General features: G+C 38.9%; 1 protein-coding gene across 1 annotated transcript in view; it reads left to right on the top strand.

The window, feature by feature from the left end:
- Positions 1-21,476, top strand: part of IL1RAPL1 (interleukin 1 receptor accessory protein like 1) — a 722,800-nt gene that overhangs the window by 645,442 nt on the left and 55,882 nt on the right. The window contains exon 6 of the mRNA XM_064278411.1: positions 20,049-20,181. Within this exon, the coding sequence (XP_064134481.1) occupies positions 20,049-20,181 (133 nt within the window). The remainder of the gene's footprint in view (positions 1-20,048; positions 20,182-21,476) is intronic.

Genomic DNA, 21,476 nt, shown 5'->3' on the forward strand with positions numbered 1-21,476 from the left:
TCCTTTGCAGCAGATTTGCCCAGTGCAACGCATCTTTTGATTTCTTGACTGCTGCTTCCATGGCTGTTGATTGTGGATCCAAGTAAAATGAAATCCTTGACAATTTCAATCTTTTCTCCATTTATCATGATGTTGCTCATTGGTCCAGTTGTGAGGATTTTTGTTTCCTTTATGTTGAGGTGCAATCCATACTGAAGGCTGTGGTCTTTGATCTTCATTAGTAAGTGCTTCAAGTCCTCTTCAGTTTCAGCAAGCAAGGTCGTGTCAGCTACATAACGCAGGTTGTTAATGAGTCTTCCTCCAATCCTGATGCCCCAGCTTCTCAGATTATTTGCTCAGCATACAGATTGAATAGGTATGGTCAAAGAATACAACGCTTACACACACCTTTCCTGACTTTAAACCAACCAGCATCCCCTTGTTCTGTCCAAACAACCGCTTCTTGATCTATGTAAAGGTTTCTCCTGAGCACAATTAAGTGTTCTGGAATTCCCATTCTTCACAATGTTATCCATAATTTGTTATGATCCATACAGTCAAATGCCTTTGCATAGCCAATAAAACACAGGTAAACATCCTTCTGGTTTTCTCTGCTTTCAGCCAGGATCCATCTGACATCAGCAATGATATCCCTGGTTCCACGTCCTCTTCTGAAACCGGCCTGAATTTCTGGCAGTTCCCTATCAATATACTGCTGCAGCCGTTTTTGAATGATCTTCAGCAAAATTTTGCTTGCATGTGATATAAATGATATTTTTCTATAATTTCCACATTCGGTTGGATCATCTTCCTTGGGAATAGGCATAAATATGGATATCTTCCAGTCAGTTGGCCAGGAAGCTGTCTTCCATATTTCTTGGCATAGATGAGTGAGCACCTCCAGAGCTGCATCTGTTTGTTGAAACATCTCAGTTGATATTCCATCAATTCCTGGAGCCTTGTTTTTCGCCAATGTCTTCAGAGCAGCTTGGACTTTGTCCTTCAGTACCATCGGTTCCTGATCATATGCCACCTCTTGAAATGGTTGAACATCGACTAATTCTTTTTGGTATAATGACTCTGTGTATTCCTTCCATCTTCTTTTGATGTTTCCTGCATCGTTTAATATTTTCCCCATAGAATCCTTCACTATTGCAACTCGAGGCTTGAATCTTTTCTTCAGTTCTTTCAGCTTGAGAAATGCCGAGCGTGTTCTTCCCTTTTGGTTTTCCATCTCCAGCTGTTTGCACATGTCATTATAATACTTCGCTTCGTCTTCTTGAGAGGCCCTTTGAAATCTTCTGTTCAGTTCTTTTACTTCATCATTTCTTCCCTTTGCTTTAGCTGCTCGACGTTCGAGAGCAAGTTTCAGAATCTCCTCTGACATCCATCTTGGTCTTTTCTTTCTTTCCTGTCTTTTCAATGACCTCTTGCTTTCTTCATGGATGATGTCCTTGATGTCATTCCACAACTCGTCTGGTCTTTGGTCACTAGTGTTCAATGCGTCAAATCTGTTCTTCAGATGGTCTCTAAATTCAGGTGGGATATACTTAAGGTCATATTTTGGCTCTCGTGGACTTGCTCTGATTTTCTTCAGTTTCAGCTTGAACTTGCATATGAGCAATTGATGGTCTGTTCCACAGTCGGCCCCTGGCCTTGTTCTGACTGATGATATTGAGCTTTTCCATTGTCTTTTTCCACAGATGTAGTCAATTTTATTTCTGTGTGTTCCATCTGGCGAGGTCCATGTGTATAGTCACCATTTTTGTTGGTGAAAGAAGGTATTTGCAATGAAGAAGTAGTTGGTCTTGCAAAATTCTACCATTCGATCTCTGGCATTGTTTCTATAACTAAGGCCATATTTTCCAACTACTGATCCTTCTTCTTTGTTTCCAACTTTCACATTCCAATCGCCAGTAATTATCAATGCTTCTTGATTGCACATTCGATCAATTTCAGACTGCAGCAGCTGATAAAAATCTTCTATTTCTTCATCTCTGGCCCTAGTGGTTGGTGCGTAAATTTGGATAATAGTCGTATTAACTGGTCTTCCTTGTAGGCGTATGGATATTATCCTGTCACTGACAGCATTGTACTTCAGGATAGATCTTGAAACGTTCTTTTTGACGATGAATGTGACAACATTCCTCTTCGAGTTGTCATTCCCAGCATAGTAGACTATATAGGCATTAACTATGGAGAAGAAAAAAGTTTCTTCTAGTATTTGCTTATATTCTGTTAATGCTGAGTTCCCAAGGAGAATCACTAATCCTGTAGTCTACACAACTGCACTTTCCTCAGCATATTTAGAGTCACAGAGCTCGTCTTGACTGAGGGAGGGTTGTTTCTCCAAGAGAATCCTATTACTACAGATGATCAGAGAGAAGAGGCTCATGGAGGAAGATGGTGCTTGATCTGTTGGGCTACGTTGAAGTAGAATGTATGGTGCCACTTGAAATCTATAAGTTTATAGTTTCTTTTCTAAATTATAAAAGCAATATTTTTCATCATATAACATTTGGAAAGTAAAGACAAACATAAAGAAGACAAGAAAGAAGTAACCAACATGTGTCAAGAGAGTTTTAAAGTTTCTCTCCACAGAATTTTAAGAGCCTGGTGGCACAGTGGTTAAGTGAAATGGCTGCTAACCAAAAGGTCGGCAGTTCAAATCCACCAGCCACTCCCTGGAAACCCTATGGGGCAGTTCTACTCTGTCCTCCTATAGGGTCACTATGAGTCAAAATCAACTCAACAGCAACGGAGTTTTTTTTTTTTTTTTTTTTTTGGTCTTCTACGTCAGAGCCTCTGGTGGTACGAATGGTTAAGCACTTGATTACTAACCAAAAGGTTGGTGGTTTGAACTCACCCAGTAGGCACCTCAGAAGAAAGGCCTGGTGGTCTGCTTCTGAAAGGTCACACCCTTGAAAATCCTGTGGGACACAGTTCTACTCTGAGACACACGGGGTCACCATGAGTCAGAATCAACTCAACCACAACTGATGGTTTTGGTCTTCTACTTCAGATGAGAAACTCAAGAAGCAAATATTTTCACTAAATAGCAGTAGGAAAAAAAGCACTGATTAAGTAGTCTTTCAAAATTGCAATTTAGAAATGATCTGATGTTCTGCTTACAAGATTCTGGTTATGAATAATAGCTTTATTAAGTTTGTTTCATTTTTTGTTCTGTATCATTCTCATTATTATTGTCTAAATGATGGACAGGGTCATGATAAAGTATCAGGTTGATCAGAACAATAAGTATTTTTTATTAATCCAAGATATTGTTTGATTCAGAGTGCACATCATGTCAGCAACCCCATTCGCCATTAACCTTTCAACGAAGTACATTCCAACAGCTAGCACCAAGGAGTTAATATGTTATGAAGCATCATACAGACATGAACAAATTGTTTTATTCTTTCCTCTTTCTCAGGCTGTGAGGATGCTTCCAGGGTGTCCTGGAAAAGATTTAGAAATAATCGCTACATTTTATTTACATAGACTAGATGGCATTACCCAAGAGAGTCAAGTGTTGGAAAAAAAAAGCAAGCTTATTAATATAACTACAGAGAGAATGCCAATAAAGTGGATGACTCCATAAATATGTTGGAAAGAGTATTCATCTTTATGCAGTGATACAAGAAGCCGTTTTTCTTAAGGACAAGAAGACAGTTATTTTAATTTACTTCTACAACTTTTTGCTTATACTTAGAGAGTTGCTAATATAAAAACATAAATAAAAAATCATAGACTTATAGAATAATAGTGATGGGCACAAAAATAAACTTCAGAAAATCATACACCATCTTTAGGTAAGAAAGCACTAAAGATATACTCAAGTAATAACCTTTATTAGATGCTAACAAGTCTCAGAGGCTACTTGACAATCTCTTTCATTGAAGATAGCTTGAAGGTTATACACCTTCTAGATCAGTGTCTCATAAGCTTTGCATGAAGGTGTTGTGATTAAAAACCATGTGAATAATAACTTCCCAATAACTCACAGAGGAGTAACCAGTCTGTCTAGTATTGGAGTGTATGTGTATGTTTTAATGAGATACTTCTTTAGTACAAAGGCCAGGAGCAAAGGTAACACCATGGGAGGGGAACGTCAGAGAAAGTGAGAACGGGAACCCTAAATGAAAGGAAAGAATTATAAAGAATGTCAAAGCATATTAAGAAATTGCAGGTTTAGAGACAATTAAAATACTTTGAAGCATGAGATAAAATAATTCTACTGAACCTGAGGTGCTATGATCAGGAAAGAGGGAGCCATGTGGAAAAAAAGTCAGAATACCAGGGATAGTTTCAAGTGATTTTGAAGACACCGGTAATAGAATGGACTGGGAGGGGAGACTGGTTCCAGAGAGAAATAATGCGCCTTTCTCAAGAATGAAAAGAACTGAGAAAAATAGCTCTGGTCATAGAGTGAAAATGAAAACAGTAGTGAAATTTTTTAAGTACTGGAAATATTCGTGAATGCTACAACTTCTGAAAGTTTTCCTGATTGACTCAATACAGAAAATCCTCCTTCCCCCTGCCCCATTTTGAACTTTGATTCTTCAAGCTACTTCCATGGTAGTTCAAACTGCTATCAGGCCTCCTTCTATCTAATGTGGACCAAAAAAAAAAAACAAGCTTCAGGGTGTATTTTAGGTTCAGAAGCTGTTAGAAGCATTTTACTTAGTAAACCACCAACAAAGGGTTCACAGGCAGAGTAAACCACTGCCTGAAAATCCAGCAGTTATACTGAGCACTGTTAATATAATGGGGACAAACAAAAGCCCGTCTAGAAGGAAAGCAGAAAAAAAAAATGAGTTCATTGAATGGTCATTTACATCTTAAATAATAACCAACATGTATGAGTTATCATATGCCCTTCACTTGCCATGTTTTATAAGCTTATAAAATTTCCTAGAGACTGTTTCTTTAACCTTGAAAGACACATAAACCTAAAGATTATGATTTATATTTTTTAAAACATAAGGAAAGCAGGCTTTGTGCATATCTGAGAGAGTTCTTTCTTGAGACCTTGAGTGTTAGGAAACTTGAGGGAGAGTGCCTCATGAAAATGCACAGATTCTAGCAAAATGGAATTTGAATTGGGAGTTTGATTTTAGCCCAACCAGTTGACACAAAAAGCAACCATAACCAAAAAGTAAACAAACAAAAAATCTTTCTAACTCACAAGGTGCTGTATCTATTTTAGAACAGATACTATTTGCTATATTACCCCTAAGTAAATTAAAAAAAAAAATAAAGGCCCAGGCAAATCCCTTATAGCCAAAAAAAAAAAAAAAAAACCCATTGCCATCAAGTCAATTCCAACTTACAGCGACTCTAATTAAAGATAAGTAAGTCCCTTCCTGAAAGAAGACTCATTCCTGATTTCATACTTTCCATCTCAGAAAGGTTTTTTTTTTTCTGTTTTTGCATTATGTACATAGGCACTGTGGGAATTTATTAGGGGATCAGCAGGAGATAAATGTGGTTCTTGTCTACGTCACTAAGTGGATCACTGCAACCTGAGAGACTTGGTGGAAAAAGTAGATTATAGATGTATTCTAGATGTATTAGTTGGATGCAGGCTAAGTTGGGTGTCAGAGATACCCCAAAATCCAATGTCTTCCATAAAATAGAAGTGTATTTCTCTCACTAAATAGTTCGGTAGAAAGTAGGCTCAGGCTGGTGGGGTGATTCTGCTCCATTAAGTCTTTCAGGGACTCAGGTTCTTTATATCTTGTTGCACCATCATTTTGCCTTTATATTGATGGTAGAAACTGGTTCACTAACGCATTTGCTTTCCAGCCTTTCTCTACAAGGAAGGGCAAGATAAAGTCCAGGGCTTGAGGCTTCATCATAAAGGAGATGACCAGAAAAGTGTACACATCACTTCCTCATACACCTCATGTCCTGATCTCAGTCATATGGCCACATCCAGCTGCATGTAGTTTGTAACTGGGCAGACATGTCCCCAGTTAAATTTTGGGGGTTATATTACTAAGGAGCTGTGGTGCTACAGTGGTTAAGAGCTCGCCACTAACCAAAAGATTGGCAGTTCAAATCCACCAGCCACTCCTTGGAAACCATATAGGATAGTTCTCCTCTGTCTTATAGGGTCACTATGAGTTGGAATCAACTGGACAGCAACGGGTTTTCAACAGGTTTTATATTACTAAAAGGGAGAAGAGGAGACGAGAACTGGGGGACATTTAGTGATCTCTGCCTTATTAGATATCAGCCAGCGTTTGGCGATGACAGTTTAGCACAAAAAAAGAAGAAGGCAGTGTATGGACAGGGCCTGTTCAAGAGCATGGCGACCTATACATAACACTGGTGGCACTTACATTTGAACGAACTCTCGTGGATATTTCAATACCATCCACCACCAATAGCCCCTTCTTTCCTCTTCCTTTTATTTTCCGTTCCCTCCTGCTCCTCCTTTATTTTCATACTCCTGTTCTTTTCCCTCTCTGTGGTTTTTTCCCCCATCTTATTTCAGCTCTTTACAGTACAGAGTTTGCTGATCTCTGACCACAGACAAATGCTGTCTCTATGTATTTTAATGTATTTTTAATGGCTGATTTCAATACAGCTGGAGGCTGAAAATGGAATCATTTGCTTTAAAAACATGAGGTTCTGGAAGAAAGCACCACAAGAGTTAGTGAATCAAGGAGGGATTTAGTACCAAAACCAAAAACCAAAGCCATTGCCATCGAGTCAATTCCAATTCATAGCGACCTTATAGGACAGAGTAGAACTGCCCCATAGGGTTTCCAAGGCTGTAATCTTTACGGAAGCAGACTGCCACATCTTTCTCCCAGATTTAGTACAGTGACTACGTAATTAAAGAAGCAAAAATAAAGGTGATATCTTATGAAAATGCAATCACAAAAATTTGAGAATGGCAAGACCTCTGCAATAAAAACCTAAAAATGTCTGTATTACCTATATATATATATATGTTTTGTGGGCATTGTAGAAATCAATACAATTACAAGCAGTTCTGATGTCTTTGACAGAAAACAAAACATGAGACACTTCTTCTGCCCACTCTTTAACTGAGGAGCAAGGATGGCCCTACTTCTTATCCTTTTTTTCACCAAGGATTTCTGAGCAGCCCTTCGGAGTAAATCTGTTTCCTGGCAGGTGAATGGTTTTCACAGCAGGCCTAGTCTCCAATCTTTAATCTAATACCCATCTTCTCAACACCCAGGTACAACATCACATCTTCCCAGGAGAGAGGTCATCAGGTGGCACCAAGTGTTAACAGATGTTTGGCGTGTCCCACTGTTCAGCTTGGTGTCCTTGGACTGTTCTTAGATACCATAACCTTTTATATCATGCAGAAAGAAGATAACCTTTACGAGCCACAATTTGAGTCTTTGAACCATCCAAGCACATTGTGGTATTAATATCCCTGTTTTGCACACCTATTTATTTCAAGTGCATTAGATTTCCTTTCTGTTCTGAGGGGCTCTGTCACTGCTTTCTCTTCATCTTGTTAGTGCAGGGTTCCATTTCAATATACAGCCCTCAGGTCCATGAAAGGCCTAATTTGACCTAACTCGATGCATGCACTACAAGTTATCACTTATACAAAAGTTTAAGTTACATAGGCTTTGTAATAAGTAATAATGATGTCGTTGTTAGGTGCTGTCAAGATGGTTCCAACTCATAACGACCCCATGTGCAACAAAACACTGCCCAGTCCTGCGCCATCCTCACAATCGTTGCTTTGTTTGAGCCATTGTTGCAGCCACTATGTCAAATCCATCTGGAAGAGGGACTTCCTCTTTTTTGCTGACCCTCTATTTTACCAAGCATGATGTCCTTCTCCAGGGACTGGTGTCCCCTGATAACAAGTACAAAGTATGTGAGACAAAATCTCCCCCTCTTCTCTTCTAAGGAGCATTCTGGCTGTACTTCTTCCAAGACAGATCTGTTCATTCTTTTGGCAGTCCACGGTATACTCGATGTTCTTCGCCAACACCACAATTCAAAGGTGTCAATTCTTCTTCGGTCTTCCTTATTCATTGTCCAACTTTCACATCCATATGAGGTGATTGAAAATATTGTGGCTTGGGTAAGGCACACCTTAGGTCTCAAAGTGACATCTTTGCTTTTGAACACCTTAAAGAGGTCTTTTGCAGCAGATTTGCCCAATGCAATGTGGCTGTTGGACTCCTTGGCTTTTGCTTCCATGGGCGTTGATTGCATATCCAAGTAAAATGAAATTCTTGGCAACTTCAATATTTTCTCCATTTATGATAATATTGCTTATTGGTCCAGTTGTGAGAATTTTTTTTTAATGTTGAAGTGTAATCCTCACTGAAGGCTGAAGCCTTTGATCTTCATTGAGTCGCATTATCGAAGGATTCTATAGGCAAAGTATTGAACGACACAGGAAGCATCAAAAGAAGATGGTAGGAGCACACAGAGTCACTGTCCTGAAGCTAAGAACAACAATAGAGACAAATACATCTAACCATCAGTGTGCACTTGATCATCATGGGTCAGGCACTCTTTGAAGTACTATGTGTTGCATTTTCCAAGAATAACATCCCCAACTAATGAGCTTAGTACAAACTCTCCCTTCCACTACCATGCCTTTCTTTTGGAATTCTTAGATAAATCTCTGATTTCCAAAGAACTATCTGTGGTTTTATACTGGAAACTACTACATACCATAGGTCCCAATACTTATTGGCATAAATTGTCTTGAGGATGTTCCAAGGGAGCTTTCTTTTATTTCCTTATTTAGGTGTGTGTGGAGGGGGGAGTCGGGGGAGGAGAGAGAGATTGATTCTTCTTTTTCATTTCTGAATAAAGCTTTCTGGAATAGGAGCCATCCAGTATAACTAATGACAAAAGATAAATATGTTTTGTAAACCACTTGGCTTTTATCTTAAATGGGGAGTCTTTGGCAAAACATTTATCTTTTCCATGACCATAGAGTAATTTTAATATGCATGATTAATGGTGCAAATGAAATTTAGAGTCCCCCTACTGTTCAACATCTGATTTAACAACAAAATGCTCACTATTTTGTAATCGCAGCAAGTATGATCTCTGGATGCTGAGGCTTTTTAATTAGCGCAGAAATTTTCTTTTAATTAAAAAAAGAGAGTTTTGTATTTTTCAATAAGTTAGAGAGTGTCCTCTAGTGGAGAGAGACTCTTTCCTCAGCAGTTTGAGAAATGGCCAAATGATACCGAATTAGGTTACACTAAATAAATAACAAGGGTCCCTCCTGCTATTGGAATCCACCAGTTGAAGGGAAAAATGTATTATTTTTCCTCTAAGGCCCCCTCATATTGTGGCCTACTTGAAAGCCTGCTGTAGGACAAGCATTGTTCTCATTTTAGATAGCAAATGATTTTTTATGATCAATTTTAGAGTGCTTCCTTCTGAACCCACTAAGATTGAGCTGACGATGCACCTTTCTGCCAAAAAGGCAGCAGAAGCATTTAGTGCAATTTACTGTAGCTTTTACAGATATCAACTTGAGACAGCAAGAATACCATTATCTTCAGGGCTCCAGTCCTGGCAGACAGATACATTTGATGTGTGTGGCTCCGTAGGCCATGAGTTAAATGTGTTATTATTTGAAGTAAAACAAAGAAACGAAATTGGGAAGAAAATTAAATAAACCTGTCCTCTGGAAGGCATGGAATTCTAATGCTAATTTCCTGTATTTCTGGTTAAGTGTAGTAAATAGTATTAGCAGTATCACTTGCGTATCAGAGATGAGACGGGGAGGTACTTTTTCATTATCTAAATGGAAGAGGAAGGAGCCCTGGTGGCACAGCAGGTAAGCACTCAGTTGCTAACCAATCACTGCCTTGACAGGGAACACAACAGAGAATCCCTGATGGAGCAGGAAAACAGCAGGGTGCAGATCTCAAATTCTTGTAAAAAGACCAGGCTTAATGGTCTGACTGAGACTGGAGGGACCCTGATGGTCATGGTCCCCAGGCCCTTTGTTAGCCCAAGACTGGAACCGTTTCCGAAGCCAACTCTATAGACAGGGATTGGACTGGACTGCAAGATAGACAATGATACTGGTGAAGAGTGAGCTTCTTGGCTCAAGTGGACACTTGCGTCTATGTGGGCAACTCCTGTCTGGTGGCGAGATGAGAAGGCAGAGAGGGACAGGAGCTGGTTGAATAGGCACGGGGAATACAGGGTGGAGAGGAGAAGTGTGCTGTCTAATCAGGGGGAGAGCAGCTGGGAGTACATAGCAAGGTGTGTATAACTTTTTGTATGACAGACTGACTTGATTTGTAAACTTTCACTTAAAGCACAATAAAAAAATTAATAAATGGCAAAAAAAAAAAGAGGATTACAGCCTTGGAAACCCAATGGGGCAGTTCTACTCTGTCCTACAGGGTCGCTATGAGTTGGAATCCACTCAATAAAAATGAGCTTGGTTTGGTTTTTCAAATGAAATAGGATAAGGAAGAGCTGTGGTGCTTGACTCTGTATCACAAACTAAGATTGCCTTATCAGAAATTGCATGTTGCAGCAAATCAGAGACCTAGAGATAGAAAAGATGGATAGTTGCTCTTGATAATAAGTTAATATAGTTTGGACTTGAACAGAGTAAAGATAAAATTATATTGCCAATGCTTATATTTGAGAAAAGAGAGAGGAATAAGGAGAGTGTTCATAAAACCCTTCAGTAATCTAACAAATAGCAAAGCTATATCATGTGTGTTTGTATAAATGTTGCTTGTTTTATTGGCAGTGATAAGCAATGAGGCAAGGATTGTATTCCTGGTAACAGATAGTTTTCATAAAAATGTGAAATCACGGCTCTCATACAGATATAGGGAAACCCTGGTGGCGTACTGGTTAAGTGCTGCAGCTGCTAACCAAAAAGTTGGCAGTTCAAATCCACCAGGCTCTCCCTGGAAGCTCTATGGGGCAGTTCTAATCTGTCCTATAGGGTCGCTATGAGTTGGAATCGACTCGATGGCAATGGGGGGATACAGATATTAAATTAACACATCTTAATTTTTTTTAACTCATATGATGTGAGGGGACTGGGTAGAATGCAAAATAGATCAAAGTCATAGAAAGGGCTAGAAGCTGATAACCCAGAGAGTACACTATGAGTAGTTTTCCACTGAACACACACACTTTTTTTTTTTACATTCCTTTGGAAAAGAGAATATATTTTTGAAGCTTAGACTGGGTCATCAGTGACCCAGTTGTAACCCTACTTCTTGTCTACACCAGCTGTATCTCTACCCACCACTGTCATTATTGAGTTCCTTTTCCTCTTCCCTGGTCTCCCTGGCCTTGCTTCCTGTTTAAGGGTTCTTTTCGAGTGCTAGGTCAATCTCATGCCTTTTCTGAGCCCAAATTCCACTTTAGACAAAGTCCAGGGTAAAAAAGAAAAAGACAAGTATTTTATGATACCACTATTATAAAAACTCAAGAAAAGGTTTACACACAGAAAAAAGCATTCTTTAATGGTTACAAGGGTGGGCAGGAATGGGGTGGGCAAATCACTAACTAGGTAGTCGATAAGTGTCAATTTTGACAAAGGGAAAGACAACACACAATATAGGGGAAGTCAGCACAACATAACCAAGGCAGTCATAGAAGTTTCCTGGACACATCCAAACACCTTGAGGGCACGAGCTGCTGGGGCTGAGGGCTGGGGACCATAGTCTGGGGGGACACCTAGGTCAATTGGCATAACATAGTTCACAAAGAAAATATTCTACATCCTACCTTGGTTAGTAGTGTCTGGGATCTTAAAAGTTTGCAAGCAGCCATCTGAAAAACATCTATTGGTCCCATCCTGTCTGGAGCAAAGGAGAATGAAGAAAACCAAAGACACAAGAAGAATGAAGAAAATCAAAGACACAAGGAATATATTAGCCCAAAGGGCTAAAGGACCACATGGAACCACAGCCTCCACCAGCCTGAGCCCAGAAGAAATAGATGGTGCCCAGCTACCAACACCTACCGCTCTAACAGACATCGCAATAGAGAGTCCTGGACAGAGTGGGAGAAAAATGTAGAACAAAATTCAAATTCACAAAAAAAGACCAGACTTACTGGTCTGACAGAGACTGGAGGAACCACTGAGACTATGGCCCCCAGACACCCTGCTAACTCAGAACTAAAGCCACTCCCAAAGCCCACTTTTCAGACAAAGATTAGACAGGCCTATAAAACAAAGAATAACACACTTGAGGAATATGCTTCTTAGTTCAATCAAATATATGAAACCAAATCAGCAACTCCTGCCCCAAAGCAAGACCAGAAGGCAGGAAAGGTCAGGAAAACTGGACAAATGGACACAGGGGTCCCAGTGTGGAAAGGGAGACAGTGCTGTCACATTGTGAGGATTGCAACCGATGTCACAAAACAATATGTGTATAAATTTTTGAATAAGAAACTAACTTGAGCTATAAACTTTCACCTAAAGCATAATAAGATTTGAAAAAAGAAATCACTCCAGATAGTTTTTCCCAAACTATGACCACTTGCTCAAAATCACCTGGGGGTGCTTGCTAAGAACGCAAATTTCTGGAACTGCCCACTGACCCACTGCCATCGAGTCAATTCTGACTCCTAGCAACCCTCTAGGACAGAATAGAAACACCTCTTAGGGTTTCTACGGACCAGCTGGTAGATTCAAACTGCCAACCTTTTGATTAGCAGCCAAGCGCTTAACCACTGTGGCACCAGTGCTCCAAGACTTGGTAAATCAGAGTGGCAGAGGTGAACAAATCTTTTGACAATGGATTTGACACTCACTGGCTTAAGTAGAAGCAGCCTGGGTGGCACAATGGTTAAGCACTCAGCTGTTAACTAAAAAGGTGGCAGTTTGAACCCAGCCAGTGGCTCCACGAGGAAAAGAGCTGGCAATCTGCTCTTGTAAAGATTGCAGCTTAGGGAACCCTATGCGGCAGTTCTACGCTGTCATGTAGGGTAGCTATGAGTTGGAATCAACTCGACAGCACCTGACAATGGGGTAAGTAGAGTAAAAAACATATATAACATTTGAAACCATATTCTTCTAAGCTAAATGACATTATAGATGATGAGATTATGAAATAAAAACTTTATCAAAGTTAGTGGAAATTTGCAAGAATAAACAAGGTTATGCTCTTCCCTATAGTTTCTAGCAAAATCTGGCTGTGAATATTTTTGAGGTGAGTATCTGGAATATTAATATATTAATGCCCTTTCTAGGCACTATGCTAAGTGTTCTTGTTTTTTTCTTTGCTAGTTGAAACGTATCCAGACACACATTAGATGACCAACAGAATAAGGAAAAAGTCCTAATTGTTGTCTGTTGCTTAATTTTCCTTGCATTATTTTCTATTCTACTGTAGTTTTACTAAGTATCTATTCAAATTCTAAGCTCCAGTTCTAAGAAGTTATTTTTCCTCCTCAGATACACGAAATAGTCTATTTCCCCCTAGATGGTATATTTGTATTTTAATCATATTTAATTATTTAATCAATTCCAAATTTATTTTATTGAATGATACGACACTAATTTTTACTTCCAAATCACTGTTCAATTCTGAAAAGGCAATGCCCTGCACTAAATCTAGTACCGTTTCTGATCACTGTAATCAATTCCAAAGAGCTATATCTCTACCTGTGGGACAAATACTGTGTGGTTTTATCATTGTTTTTAAATGCATTTTGCTATTTTTTTGGCCCCACCACATCCTGTCCAGTCTTAGCATCATTATACTTCTTCTTCAGGTTAGTTACTGACAAAATCACCTACTTATATTTCTAAATGAATATAGAATTGTTTCATTGAGGTGAGTGTTTGATTTTTATTACCAATAACATTAAATCTAAAATATAACTTGGGAATGGACTTCAAACACATTTAATTTTTTAATCCAAAAATTAGGAATCTCTCTCTCTATATATTTCATAAAAACTTTGATCTCACTTGATACGATTCTGTGGTTCATTTAGTCACATCCATCTCTCTGTCAAAGAAAAAACTGCACTGGAGAATGTTAAAGCAGGCAAGGATGAGTTTTGTTCAGAAGAATTATTCTAAAGGAGGGGGATGGACTAAAGGAAGAGAGGGATGGAATACCACAATAAGAGGAAGGATGCCATGGCAGTGGCGAGAGAGACCAGCTCCTACTCTGCTGGGACAAAGAACTTTGAAGTTTTTAAAAATAAGTTAAGGAGGGTTGACCACTGGGATGAATGAGTGATTTACTGAGGTTTAAATTAGGGCCAAGGTCCTTGGGAGGCACCGACAGTTTGCACTAGACTATTAACCTAAAGATTGGTGGTTTGTATCCATCCTGTGGTACCTCAGAAGAAAGGCCTGGTCATCAGCTTCCATAAAGATTAGAGCCAAGAAAATCCTATGGAGCAGTTCCACTGTGTAACACATGGGGCTGCCATGAGTTGGAATCCACTGGAGGGCAACAGGTTTTTTGCTTTTGTTTTGTTTTTTGGCGGGGGAGGGGTGTTGTTCAATTAGGGCCATTTTGTCTGAGTGTTTTCTTTTCTGATGATAAGGCCACATGGGCCCTGGGAGACCCACAACGGGGGCGGGGGTGGATAGAGGGGACCAAGCCAGTTGCCGTCCAGTTGATTCCAACTCACGATGACCCCATGTCTGTCGGAACAGAACTGCCCCATTCCATAAGGTTTTCAATGGCTGCGACCTTTCCAAAGGAGGTACCTCTAGGTAGGCTTGAATCTTCTTCCTTTTCGAATAAGCTGAGAACCTCATCGTTTGTGACACGCAGGTGACCAAATAAGTGGTAGGAGCGTGAAGATTGTAAAGACTGAGGGAAAGAGGAAGGTTGACTATATATTGTAGGAAAAAGCCTACTCTAAAGTTCATTTAAACAGAGGAGCTCATGAAGTCCACCTCAGTCAGTTCTTTGTAGTAAGCCTTTCTCTGGAACAAAAGGATGGGGGGATTTCTTTAACCACCACTCTTCTCCAGGATTATAGGGCTCCAATAAAATGTAACTTTGGCACTCATTAAAATTTGCTTGTCTGTTTATTGCTAGTGTAAACAGGATCTGTTGTATTTTTTAGTCAGTTCCTGTGGAAATCAAGTATGAGATTGATTTTTAGATATCCTAGTCCCTAGCTAAGCACAAGGTTGTGTTTCTGAGGCTGGCAAAACCATGATACAAATCAATGTCTTCTAGAGAACATGAATAAAGAAAATAATAATTTTAAATTGCATTGACTCTATCTAAAAAGAAGTACATTAAAATGCTACAAATCATCTACTTAAAAAAATTGAATTTGTCAGATTTACTAACTTACCCCATCAAAGAAATTGTTTTTCCCCCCAATTGCCTTCTTCAATTGTTTACTGCTGCAGGACCCTGAGACGCTGAGGTCAATCCTCCTACAATTTCGTATTAGGTGGACTGTCTCATTTTGAAATAGAATAAGCAAGATTTTAATGATATTAGAATGAATGCCCTTTAGACCTACATTCCCTCTTGTTTTTGTTTGGCATATTCTGGCACTTTTGATTTTCTTAAGGGTAGTTTTTCTTCCAGAGGCAGTTGTGGTTCAGTGGTAGAATTCTTGCCTTCCATGTAGGAGACTCAGGTTCAGTTCCCAGCCAATGCACTTAATATGTACCCATCACCCCTTTGTCAAAAGAAGGTGGAAGGAATACCTGGAGTCACTGTACCAAAAAGAATTTGTCGACGTTCAACCATTTCAGGGGGTAGCATGTGATCAAGAACCAGTGGTACTGAAGTCGAAGCCGAACTGAAGGCATTGGAGAAAAACAAGACTCCAGGAATTGACAGAATACTAATTGAGATGTTTTAACAAATGGATGCAGGTGCTCACTCGTCTATGCCAAGAAATTTGGAAGACAGCTACCCGGCCAACCAACTGGAAGAGATCCATATCCATATAAGGGAATAGTATTCAGCCATAAAGGGAGATGAAGTTTTGAGTATTTATTACCTTTATTTTTAATATGATTTATTTAGTCTTATGTTTCTATAACTTAATATTTAATAATGGCTCATAGAACTTCTGAAGATTTAGTAATCAGCTCTTGCAAACTGGTTCAAGCTGACTCCAGCACACCACTGAAATAATATCTGAATGAGGAGCCTCTGCATTTGCATATACAAGATAGACTTGCCCTGCTGAGATAGGCTATAGACATGGAACCTTTAAATAATGAAGCTTTGCAAACAGGAAACAGGGGAAAATGCAAGTTCGGAAGACCTTAAGCAAGTTGTTAATTAATTTGAATTTATTTATTGAGTTCCTAATATATGCAAGACACTATTGGGTCCTGGTAATACCAAGGTAAATAAAGATGTAATTTCTGCCTTTGGGGAATGCATAGGCTAGTTGCTGGATTGGACATATAAGTAAACCAAAGAGTGCAAGGACTACACGATGCTAAAATACAGGTTATGTTCAAAGGGTTATGGGAGGAGAATGGACAGAGTGACTGACTATTCTTAGAACAGCCAGGTCAGTCTTTCAGAAGAGGTGCAATGTGAGCTGGGACTAATGGATAAAGAGTAGTATACTAGGTGGAAATGAGGAAAACTTAAAGCAAAGAATATAACATATTGTAAGGCATGAGGATATGAAATTAATCATGTATGGGCTAATCCTAAAACTCAGATGCTAAAAACCTGCTATGTAAACTGGCATGTCCTACTTCATGAGCTCAAGGTATAAATACAGTCACATGTCTTTTATTTCCCTAAGTAATTCCTATTAACCCCCTGTGCCCTTATTTGGTGGAAGCGCATCATCTCACCCTCATCTGCACCCTGCCCCATGAATTTCACTCAACTCCTGATTCTTCCTGCTTTCAAACCCAAGTTCCTGCACACTTGGACTCCAAGGTCGCAGCTCTCTACCTGACACTCATATGATTAGCCACGATTTCCCAAGCGAAAAGTAATGGCTGGATGCTTTTTTTCTCCCCGACGCTGAGGCCCATGAGTAGAGTCTCAGCCTAGACTTCCCTGGCCTTCTCTCAGGATTGACTGCACTGGGCTCCTAGTGTTCTTTCCTGCCAGCAGAATTATTCAAAAGAAGGACAGTGGTGCCTTTTGCTCATTCACACAAATTGGTATAAGGCAAGCCACTGAAAAAGCTCTTCACAAACCAGATTTCTGCTCAAGTTGACTTTCTATCCTGCCTGTATTAAGAAGCAGCCTGCAGATCCCCAATCTCTTTCTCTTTTTTGCTCTCATACATACACACCCACCCCTCCACCACACACACACACAGAAATACATATAAAAAATAAAAATGTATTTCTGTCTTATCAGGCTTCCTACTTAAATCTTTTTGCTTTAAAAGGCTCCCTATTATCATACTGATAAAAAGCGTGGTGATCTGTAGTCACTGCCATCCTATGCTTTATCCTTTCAGGAAATTCCGTGGCACTAATCTGATCTTTGCAGTGACTAGACCGTATGTGATCCTAAAGTATTGCAACATTCTCTATCTTCTTGATTCTTTCTGATCTAATCCCGGTTTTGCAGATACAGCGAGAGTGACTTTTTTAGAATGCAGATGTGATTATGTCAGTTCCTAACTTGAAACCTTTCCCTGGTTTCCCATTGTCTTTAAAAGGAAGTCCCAAATCCTCAACATGGCCTCATTAGAGCTCTATTCACTAGCCCCTCCTCCCTCCATGCACACACACACACACACACACACACACACACACACACACTTTAGCTTCAGCCAGTCTGAAGTTATTTTATCCAAAGTTTCCCTGCTTTCTCTCATGTGTGTTCTTTTCTCTCTGCCTGAGTACTCTTCTGTTCTTCCTCCCATTCCCTTTTCATTCTTTCATGAATTCCACTCCCAGACCCATGGCCCTCCCAGCCCAAGTCTGGATAAAATTCCACTAGGCACCCCCATAGCACCACGGCAGATATATCCAGTACTAACTAAACCTAGAGGTGAGACAGGTGTTCAAAGACCAAGTGAACAATGATGACTGAGCAAGCAAACTGCTTCTTATCTAGGTTCAAAAGCCATACTCAAGGTGTGGCCAACACTGGGCCTGCAGGTGAGAGAAGTGAAGAATTAGAAAAATGGAAAATCAGTTGATCTGGGAAGGTAGGAGGAGGACAAGAGAGATAAATTTAGATCCTGATGAGAGATTCAATTGGCCTCTCTGCTAAGGAATGTCAGGTTGAGATGAAAATGGCTTGATCATTGTTTATGAGGCCCCATGTTTAGTAGAGTTGTAATAGAAAATTAGGCAACCTCTGGAGATTTCTGAGTTCCAGTCATTAAGCCCCACCTAAAAACTAAAACTTGATTCCTTATGAGGCATATTGTGTAAATTATTGATATATACAATTTTTTAACTCTGTAATGTATGTCAATTCTGTTGGCACGTGATGTTAATCGTTATACATGTAGAATTTAAAGTTTACTGTTGAATTCATAACTACCCTAGCAATATAACAAGTAGTCCAGTTGCATAAAAACTAGAGTGCTCTTATAAGGAAGTAAAAGCAAATAATATTTCTCTAAAAATTGTTTTGTGCATATAAATCTCAACCGTGATCAAATAATATTGCCTTGACACTTTCCATAGAAATCTGCAGAGGATTTCTAATTAGTAAGATTGACATTCGTTTATCCATTTTGTCAAGTAAATATTCTCCAAAGGAGGAGAGGATTCCATGTTAAAACATTCAGAAGATATTTACAAACAAAAAATTAATAATAAAGGAACCCACTTAGAAGCCCATTTTAACTCTTAAAAACTTGTGAGCATTTTTTGGTCTTGTTTTGTCTGGTCAACAATGATGACTATTATAAAGAATCAAAGGCTGTGAGGAAACTTTTACTTGGAGAACATGCAGACATGAGCAAAAACAAGGTAAAAAGAGAAGGATGTATCTTGCCATCTTACACATATTGAAAAAGCAATAATTTATACACTGACTATTCTTATACAGTGGCCATAATTAAAAGAATAAGAATAAATTTATCCAGTAAAAATTTCCTTGTGGAACTTGGAGAACAGAGTTTATATCTAGGCGTATCCATGCCTGGGCTTCAAAAGAATGCATCCAAGTGCATTCTGCTTTTCTCTGGATTTGCATTGTAGAATCAACCATAAGCACAATTTCGGCAAATGGTCTCTATTCATTCATATCTGGCTCCACTTGGAGGAAGCAAGACCTTAAAACTAGCATGTGCTGGAATATTTCAGTTCTCTAATGTTGGTCAAGATTGGGAAAACCAGGTGCTTGCTAAATGACATCAACTCTCCATAAATTAACCTTTGCCTTCTGCAGGCATTAAATTTACTTCTACCTTTAAGTCAGGGACTTCTACTTACCTTTTTAAGTAATCAACCAATCTATTTACCATTAGGATGGTCTCTCCTGAGTAGCATATTGGAAGAAACTAATCTCCACAGCAATGTCATTGATTTTACTTCTAATGGAAACCCCATAAATGTATACACATGAGTTGTTTGTTTATTTTTAAATGTGCTTTTCTACCTCAGCATGTGTTGGTTTTCTTAATTAAAATTTTATTCCTTATGAAGTAAAAAATATTTCAATTAAATTTTCTTGGGATCCTAGATTCACAGTTTCTTTTCTTTCCCAGCCAAATATTTTACTCTCATTTCCCACATTCAAGACTGAGAAACATCTTCTACTTGCCCTATAAAATCTTATAATTATCAACATTCTGTACCCCCTGATATATTGCTTTATAAAGAGCATATCACCTCTCTGATATCCTCCCCTATAATATAGAACCTCAACCTAATCATGAGAAAACATCAGGCAAAGCTAAACTGAAGAGCATTCTACAACATAACTGACTGGTACTCTTCGAAACCTTCTAAGTAACTCTCATTCCATTAAACAAGCCTTGCTGTCAAAAATGCACATTCTATAAACTTGACAAAGATTGAAAATACCTGAAAAAATGTCCTTTTAAAGAGATGTTTCATTAAGTCAATGAAGTGATCAAAATGTTACCTGCCAATGTGCCTAAAATAAGTGTTTACAAGTAGTTTTATAACACATTTCCATCACTTCTCTCCACAGGCGACTCAGCTAATCTAACCTGCAGAGCTTTCTTTGGGTACAGCGGAGATGTCAGTCCCTTAATTTACTGGATGAAAGGAGAGAAGTTTATTGAAGATCTGGATGAAAATCGAGTGTGGGAAAGTGACATTAGGTAAATTTTTTTTCTTTTAACTTGTACAGTCAGAATTAACATTTGCTCTGTTAGAGAGTAGAAGGTTAGCTAAAAGAAAAGGAGGTGATGTTTTTTCTTAGTTTTTTGTTGTTGTTGTTGTTTGTCACTATTATAATAAAAATACTGCAATATTTAATGGCAAAGAGGCAAAACACTGTTAAGAGACTGACTGTGGAATTGCAAAACATCAATGCTATTTGCAAAGAACGTAAGAGGAATAAAGAAGCGTTTTCACTAAGGAATATACTGTGTGCGAGACAGACCAAAATACTGTAAAATATGGAAAATGTGACAGTGTGCCTTTTGTTTCTAAAAACTCTTTTTTTTTAATTGTTAAGAGGAAACACCGGCATGGTAATAGGACTCAACCAAACACAAGCTCTGTCATTTCCTCTTAAATGTTTTTACACATTTGAGCCAACAAGTAGATCATAAAGCGCTTGAGGGACGTGATGAAGGACATAAAAAATGTTCTCATCACCTTTCTTAGTCCAACTTTAAGGTCTAAATCTTTATACAGTGAAAATAACATCAAGAAAAAAAACCATTTAAAAATACCATTAATTTTGAGGGCATAATGCCTAAGCTCTTTTTTAAAAAATGCATTTATTTATTTATTTATTCACGGTATTTGAAGGAGTCCCTGGGTGGCACGACTGGATGAGTGCTGGACTACTAACCAAAAAGCTGGTGGTTCAAATCCACTCAGAGGCGCCTTGGAAGACAGGTCTGGAAATCTGCTTCCGAAAAGTCACAGCCTTGAAAACCCAGTGGAGCAGTTCTACTCTGTACACTTGGGGTTGCCGTGAATCGGAACTGACTACAGGGCAATTAACAACAATAGCATCAAGGAATTTACTGATGAATAAAATTTTGTTTAGGCATAGACACTTATTTTTAATCATAATGTAAATAAGCAAGGATATTCATAATAATAACTGAGTTATAACAGAATCAAATTCTTGATCATTGTGAACATTCTCCTATCTAAAGGTTGCATCTTCTGGGTATATGTGAACATTTTAACCAAGGTTCCCCTCCTTAAATGTGTAGACCTTTAAAATTTTATCAAAGGTATAAGAAAAAATGTTCAATACCCAGAATCCATTGCTGTAGAGTTGATTCTGACTCATAGTGAACCTACAGGACAGAGTGGAACTGCCCTATAGGGTTTCCAAGGAGCAGCTGATGGACTCAAATTGCCAACCTTTTGGTTAGCCACTATAGCTAGCAGTAGCGCTTAAACACTGTGCCACCATGTTGTTCAATAGAAA

This window comes from Loxodonta africana, chromosome X (genome assembly GCF_030014295.1).
Source record: "Loxodonta africana isolate mLoxAfr1 chromosome X, mLoxAfr1.hap2, whole genome shotgun sequence".
NCBI classification, from domain to species: Eukaryota; Metazoa; Chordata; class Mammalia; order Proboscidea; family Elephantidae; genus Loxodonta; species Loxodonta africana.